The sequence below is a fragment of the Urocitellus parryii genome, chromosome 6 (genome assembly GCF_045843805.1).
Source record: "Urocitellus parryii isolate mUroPar1 chromosome 6, mUroPar1.hap1, whole genome shotgun sequence".
In the NCBI taxonomy this organism is placed as follows: Eukaryota; Metazoa; Chordata; class Mammalia; order Rodentia; family Sciuridae; genus Urocitellus; species Urocitellus parryii.
The window spans coordinates 178,576,357-178,583,913 of record NC_135536.1 but is presented as its reverse complement, the minus strand read 5'-3'; the positions used below and the strand labels follow the sequence as shown (position 1 = coordinate 178,583,913).

Below are 7,557 nucleotides of genomic sequence, written 5' to 3'. Positions count from 1 at the left end.
AATGCTATTTGTTTTCTCTTTTACCTTCTTGTTTCAGTTTCATAAGTCTTGGCAACTGCTGGGTACTTTCCACAGTGTTCTAGCTGGTTAGGGCATGCTTTTTTGGGCCTGGTCTTCTGTGAAAATGGAACCCTCCCTATACTTTCCCCCAAGGGTCTGTGGGAACAGCAAGCAACCTAAAATGTTGGGCTAGCTAATAGAAAACAACTTTACACCAAAACTCTCATTGACAAGCAATGGTTGGCTAGTTATTAAAAGCATGGCTGGCTCCATTTTCTGGGTTTGAATCTAGGTTTCTCATTTCCTAGCTGTGAGACCTCAGGCAAATTACTTTTTCTTTCTTTCTTGTCTTCCCTCTCTCTTTGGTGGAGGGGATTGAACTCAGGGCCTCTCTAATGCAAAGCAGGTGCTCTACCAAGAGTTCCAACCCTGTCTTTGTATCTCACTTTCCTACATTCCAAGGTTATTGTGATAACTGAATGTATCAGTATTTATAAAGCCTTCAGAATAGGGACTGGTACACAGTAGAGCTTTCGGCTAACAATATTTCAGCTTGTCAATTTTTGTTTTGTTTTGGTACTGGGGATTGAACCCAGGGCCTCCCCTGCACTTGTGCTGTATCACTGAGCTATGCCCAAGCCCTTTGGCTAACCCACCGGACCACTAATTCATACTGCTAATGATAAAGCTAATCCGCCTCATTCCTTCTTCATGGCGTAGATGAATCTATGGTTTGATTGCTGGAAAGGTGTTGGCTTCACTTTTAGTGGTAGTTGTAGTCTTTTTACCAATAATGCATGGACCAGGATTTAAAGAGGGAGTTGGGCCATGCCCTGAAGTGGCTAAAATGAAGGGGAAATGCTGTTACTACCAGTTAGTAAAAGTCCTGGTGGGGAAATTTTAGGTAATCAGATTGACCACTTCCCTTTATCTGGGGATTTAGGACCGAGAGAGGGGTCAAGGATTCTTCTTTCCGGGAATCCATCTCCATTTGGAACATTTTAAGTCTGCCCTGCATAGCAACCTGAAAACAGCATCTCCAGGGTCCTCTTGCTACCTAGCAAGATTGCAGAATTTGTGAAATGCAAAAAGACCCTCTCGCATGAGGTTTGAAATAATTTTGGGAGTCTTCCAATGGTTCCCCCTACCCATTTTTGTCTGTGTCGGGAAGGTACTGGCAGGTTCGCGCGGTCTTTTAGGGGTTTTGGGGTGTCTGAAACGCCAAGGGGAAACCTAGTACACATTTGGAGGAGGGTCCTCTCCATCCACCAGAAGAACCCCTAATCCAGAGTGTGACCAGATTTGTTTTGCACCCAGCCACGCTCCCCTCCAGCGCTGTATTTGCTAGCATCTCCTCACAACCCCAGCACAACCCGTTGGCTTCTAGCTCCGCCTTTTCCCGTAAACACCCGAGCGAAACTGACGACCGGACCGTCTTTGCGCCTGCGCATCGAGCCTAGGGCTAGAGCCGCAGGGCCGTCTGGCTCAAGCGCTGATCTGCCAGTGCGCCTGCGCCGGAGGCCCCTAGATTGGCCCGCTGAGTGGACTCGCAGCCGGCACTCTGCGGTCAGTGCGCCTGCGCGCGGGGTGCTTGCCGCGGTTCTTAACTGGGCTTCGCCCGGCGCCGGGTGTAGCCATGCGGAGATCCGATCCTGAGCAGCTCTTCAAGCGGCCCAGATGCGATGGCAGCCCGAGAACCCCACCAAACACTCATTCCGCAGCGGCGGACAGGACCCCGGAACTCCACCCGGACCACCAGACCTGGGGCCCGGAGCAGGTGTGCGCCTTCCTAGCGCGCAGTGGCTTCCAGGAGCCCAAACTGCTGGAAAACTTCCGAGGTAGCCGGGCTGAGGGGCGAGGGATGGGGACCCGAGGCGGGGGGCGGCCTGGCCTGAGGAGACGCCCCTTGAGAGACAGGGCCTCACGAGGGGACCCGCAGCTGAGACGGGGAGGCTGACCCGGGAGGCGCCAGAGGGGTGGACCTGAGGCGGGGGTTCGGGGGAAGGGACGTCAGGGGGCGGGAGGCCTTCGAAGAAGGGGCCCGAGGCGGGGAAGGGGGACGCGACCGGGAGCCACCCAGAGGGTGGACCTGTGGCCGGGAGCTCCGGGGTTGGGGGTTGTGAGCCTGGGAGGGACAAATGTGGATTTGGATCTCACTCTGATGACCTTCTTCAGGAACTTGCCACCCAAGAGCTGGACGCGGGAGACTTGCCACCCGCCAATACTTTTTTTGGTTTGATTTCACTGAATCCAGCGGCGTTCTATCTCTGAGAGCCACATTCCAGCCCTTTTTATTTTTTATCTTGAAACCAGGTATCTCAAAGTTGCTGAGGCTGACCTTGAACTTGAGATAGATCATCCTGCCTCAGCTTCTTTGTCAGAACGTCATCAAAACGAGATTTTAATCACCTCTAGCTTTTCCTCTAGACTGGACACTCTCTGAAGACAGGGTCTCAGCCTGACTGAGTTTTATGTTCCCAGCACATATGAGGTACTCATGGCAGGATTTTTTTTTTTCCCTATTCTTGGTACTGGGAATTAAACCCAGGGACACCCTATACCATGGAGCTACCCCCCCCCCCGCCAGCCCTTTTTAAGTTTTGAGACAGGGTCTCCCAAAATTGCTGAGGCTGGCCTCCAGCCTGGCGATCCTCCTGCCACAGCCTCCCGAGTAGCTGGGATTACTTGCCGGCTCGCCGTGCCTGGCTCGGGTCCTCCTTTCAGGTAGAAGACGTCTTTCCCCAGACCTTGATGGAAGGCTTGCTGTCATTCAGTCTTACCAGGCTCAGGGGACCCCCGCTGTGTAACCGCAGCTCCTTGAACACTTGCCACATGAGAGGTTTTGATGCTTTTATGTTTCTGTTCCCACATTGCCCCTCCCGAATTTGGGGTTTTCCTAAGGGGAAGGAACTTGGTTTGTGAATCTCTGAATTCCCCCCTGACTACTGTCTCAACCCAGTGGGGCTCAACGTTTGATTAGATTTGCAAAGCTGGGTAATGATTATGTTTTACTCTTTTTTGGGGGGGTGGTACCAGGATTGAACTCTGGGGCACTCAGCCACTGAGTCACATCCCCAGCCCTATTTGCATTTTATTTAGAGACAGGATCTCACTGAGTTGCCTAACACCTTGCTGTTGGTTGAGGCTGGCTTTGAACTCGTGATCCTCCTGTCTCAGCCTCCCAAACTGCTCAGATTACAGGCATGCACCACCAGCCCTGCATGTTTTATTCTTTGTTAGCAGTTTCCCTTCCTAAATCTGAACACTGGGGTTGTTGACCACCAAACCCCAGGATCCCACATGGCCACACAGTTTGGGTCTGCTAATTCATATTCAGGTATCCATTATCCACTTGAAATCTGCTCAGCTTTTTGTGGTGGTGTGAAGCTTAATCCCTGCCTCATTCTCTGAGGTGTTCTTAGAAAGGTGGCTTGGAAATTCAGTAAATTTTTTGTATTTGTGGGGTGGAGCCTGGTTTGCTTAGGTTGAAAACTGGGTTGGAAAGAACTTCAGTGGTTCAGGACCTAAAGGGAATTATGCTTCTCTTTTTCTTTTCTTTCTTTTTTTTTTTTTTTTTTAAGAAAAATACTTATTTTTTAGGTGTAGATGGACACAACACAATGCCTTTATGTTTATGTGGTGCTGAGGATCGAACCCCGGTCCTGCCCGTGCTAGAGGAGTGCTCTACCGCTGAGCCACAATCCCAGCCCCCATGTTTCTCTTTTTCCCTTTCCCCCTTTTGTTTTTCTCCACTACAGGGATGGGCTTTTTCTTTGATTAGCAACAGGTGGGATGAAGTAGTTTTATATTTTCTTTTTGGTATTGGGGATTGAACCCAGGGGCACTTAACCATTGAGCCACATCTCCAGCTCCTTTTTGTATTTTATTGAAGACACGTTCTTGCTGAGTTGCTTAAGGCCTCCCTAAATTTCTGAGGCTGGCTTTGAACTTGTTATCCTCCTGCCTCAACCTCCCAAGCTGCTGGGATTACAGGCGAGCACCACCTCGCCCCACTCTAGTTTTATATTTTCTATCTCTAAAAGGGGATTGGCAGTGCTGTGGCTCTCTTGTTTCAGTGGTGTTCTGTCAATTAATTCATCAGCCTCCAGAATGATTTGTGTTCTCTTGAACCCACAGTCTAAGGCTAGCAGAAAACACTATGTACTTTCAGTTGGTTGAAACTGACCAAGTATCCCCTCTTGCTCATATCTTATTGGCTGCTTTGTCTTGAATAAACATTAGTCAAGTTTCTCTCTTGCTTTATAGGCCCCTGAACTCTTGCATGTCCCCAGATCTAAGCACTAAGGATGTGGAACATGCCCCCCCCCCCCATCAGCTTCTTCTGGGAACCCTGCTGATCAATGTGGGACACTGTTCTATAAGACCCCACTGGTCATTTCCTCTTGCTTATCCAGCTCCCTCCAAAGGTTTTGCTATCTTTGCTTGTCCTTCCTTTATCCTATAAAAGAAAAGCCTTTTTCTGTTTGATTTTGAACCATTTGCAGATTTCTGAGATTGGAGTTTTCTGCCTATTTGTAGTAGTATTTCTTTCTAGTTAAAATGTATCTGTATCTAGATTTGTTTTTATACAAAACTAAGCACCAGGTACTGATTTCTTTTTCTCATGGAATATAGACTCACAAGAACTCTGAATTTAGATGCTATAATTCACACTTTTTAAAGATGCTGTTTGGGAGGCCCAGAGATGTTAAGTATCTTTACAAAGGTCACACCATTAGGAAAAACACAGAGCTGGGTATTTATTTATTTATTTTTGTGGTATTGGGGATTGAACCGAGGTTGCTCTACCACTGACCTATAGCCCCATCCCTTTCTATTTTTTATTTACTGAGGCTGAGGTTGGCTTGGAATTTGTGATCTTCCTGCCTCAGACTCCCAAGCCTCTGGGATTACATCCATGTGCCACCTCACCTGGATTTTGCCAACTATCCCTTAACAAGTGGAGGAAACCACTGGTGGTTGGGGATGGGGAGGGAACACACCTGTAATCTCAGCAATTCTGGAGGCTGAGGCAGGAGGATTGAAAATTCAAGCCAGCCTGACAACTTAGCAAGAACCTGTCTCAAAACAAAAAAATTAAAAGAAAAAAGAAAAAAACACTTCAGTAGAACTAACCAACTAACCATTGGTTATAGATAGCAAAAAAGAAAAAGTAAAAATGATCCAAATATCCAGCCATAATAATAAAAAATATTGAGTGTTTACTTTGTGTGAAGTACTGTTCTATGCACTTTGCACTTTATATAGTTCTTTTTTGTTTGTTTTTGTGATGCAAGGGATGGAAGCCAGGGCTCTGTGCATGCTAAACACATTTTCTACCACTGACCTATGTCCCCAGCCCCTTCATGTTTTATCTTATAAAATCTTTACAAGTTGGGGGGACACCTGAAAGAATTCAGATGCCAAGAAAGGAGAGCATGGGCTGAGAAAATGGGCACACCTGATATCCCGATGAAGTTTTTGCCTGCAACCTACAAGCAATGTGACTTCAGGAGAATGGTCTCAAACTTTTTAAACTGTGACTCAAAACAAAATATATTTTATATAGTGGCCGAGGAACACACGTTATCAGTAGATAAAGCAGCAAGGGTTCCATTAAGTTGCTGAGGCTGACCTTGAACTTGTGATCCTCCTGCCTTGGTCTCTTGTATGACACCACACCTGGCCTTAGGTGTTTGAATGTTCCCAACACAAAGAAATGACAAATGTCTGAGGTGAGAGATATGCTGATTTCCCTGATTTGATCATTACATGTTGTATACATGTATTAAAATGTCACAATGTCCCCCTTAAATAAGTATAATTACTATGTGTCAACTAATAATAAAAATGTAGTTTTTTAAAAAAAAAATCTTTACAAGTTGGTGATATGGATCCATTTATATCCATTTTAGAGGGAAGGAGAATAAGGCCTAGGGAAAAAAGGTTAAGTGTATTATGATCCATTTACACTGTTTAATACAAAATAACTATTAAAAATGATGATGTGGGAGTTTTAATAATTGACAAGAAAGATGTTTACCACATTGGGTGAGGAAAATAGGTTATAAGACAGTTTAATTTATGTAAAATTACAAAATGTATAGATAAATGTATTATCCAAAATGTTAGTAGTCATTATCAATCAGGAGAATTTAAGCTGTCATTCTATATTCTTTCAAAACAAAAAATATTATGTGCTTTACCAGGAGGTTTTAGAAATAATTCAACACTTTGAGTGCTCCTCAGCAAATAATTTTAACCTTGTCATTTAAAAAATAGGCTTGTTTCCTTCCCTACCTCCACCCCCCAAATCTACCTGTTTAAAAACCAGGAAGCCACTGACCTGGTGAAACCTCAACAAATAATCAGGTTTCACTTCACTTTTTGCTACTGGCTTTTCTTGCAAATAATTTATATGAATACTATATAAATTTTTACTTGATTTATCAGAAAAAATGCTTCTTGGTTTAGTTATGAAGTTTAAGACTTTACAAGTAAAAAAAAAAAAAAAAATGATACTATTGTGCCCTAGGGCCCAAGGGGGTTTGGTTCCAGGATGCCAGCAGATGACCAAAATCTGTGGATGCTCAAGTCCCTTACATAAAATGCTGTCATATTTGCAGATAACCTGTGTGCATCTCCATTCAAATATTTCATTTCATTCTGGTTTACTCTCTACCTAATATAATATAAATGCTACATGTAGTGCATAGGGAATAATGACAAGAAATAGAAGTCTGTACATGTTCAGTACAAGATGCAGTATTTTCCAATCACACCAGATATAGAACCCATGGATAGAGGACCAACTATATCTGGCACGGTCCATTGCCTATAGTGGGTCCTCAGTAAACATTGGTCTGAGTAAATTCTGATGGATTCAAGTTGAAAGAAATTTTAAAAAAACTTATGTTGTAAATATTGAATTTGTTTTTCTTCCTCTTTCTTCCATAGACAATAAAATCACAGGTTCATTGCTGCCCTTTCTTGATGAATCACTTCTTGAAAACCTTGGAGTTAGGTAAGAATGATAAAGTTCACATTGGAACCAAACATTTTATTCACCTTTGAGGGACAAAGCTCAATATCTCTGATACTAACTGTTCTCATTTTAAATCTATGAAGTGTTTTAGAGCAGTATCCCTTGCTATTTGTTCTGGTGTGCAAATCTTGTGTTTAATATTACTGATGATTCCTACTTTAAAGAATTTTGTTGACTGGCTTTCTTGAAGTTTGTGGCTAATGTTTTGCTCTCAAGTTCAAAATTCTTGAATTATGCATACCAGAAAATATTTAGGAACCAATAGGAAGAAAAAATACTGGCAAGTAAAAAAACTCTATCTTGAACAAGACCTAACATATCTTAGGTCTTCCTAAACCTATCTTAAGATTGTGATGTATCCATTGTATAAAAAATATTGAAGTACATGATTAGGCCTTAATAAATTGTACACACATACATATATATTTTAAGTATGGCTCAAGGTTCCAGGGTCTGGATTAGAGTGGGAACACTTTAAAGATCTCAGTTCAGAATCCAGCCACTTACAAATT

The 7,557-nt window shown here is 43.8% G+C and overlaps 1 protein-coding gene across 2 annotated transcripts in view; it reads left to right on the top strand.

The window, feature by feature from the left end:
- Nucleotides 1-1,579: 1,579 nt before the first annotated feature.
- Nucleotides 1,580-7,557, top strand: part of Samhd1 (SAM and HD domain containing deoxynucleoside triphosphate triphosphohydrolase 1) — a 44,657-nt gene continuing 38,679 nt past the window's right edge. For both annotated transcript variants that reach the window (XM_026383242.2, XM_077799406.1), the window contains exons 1-2: nt 1,580-1,838; nt 6,958-7,024. In XM_026383242.2, coding sequence (XP_026239027.2) covers nt 1,637-1,838; nt 6,958-7,024 — 269 coding nt within the window. In that variant the 5' untranslated portion in view covers nt 1,580-1,636. The remainder of the gene's footprint in view (nt 1,839-6,957; nt 7,025-7,557) is intronic.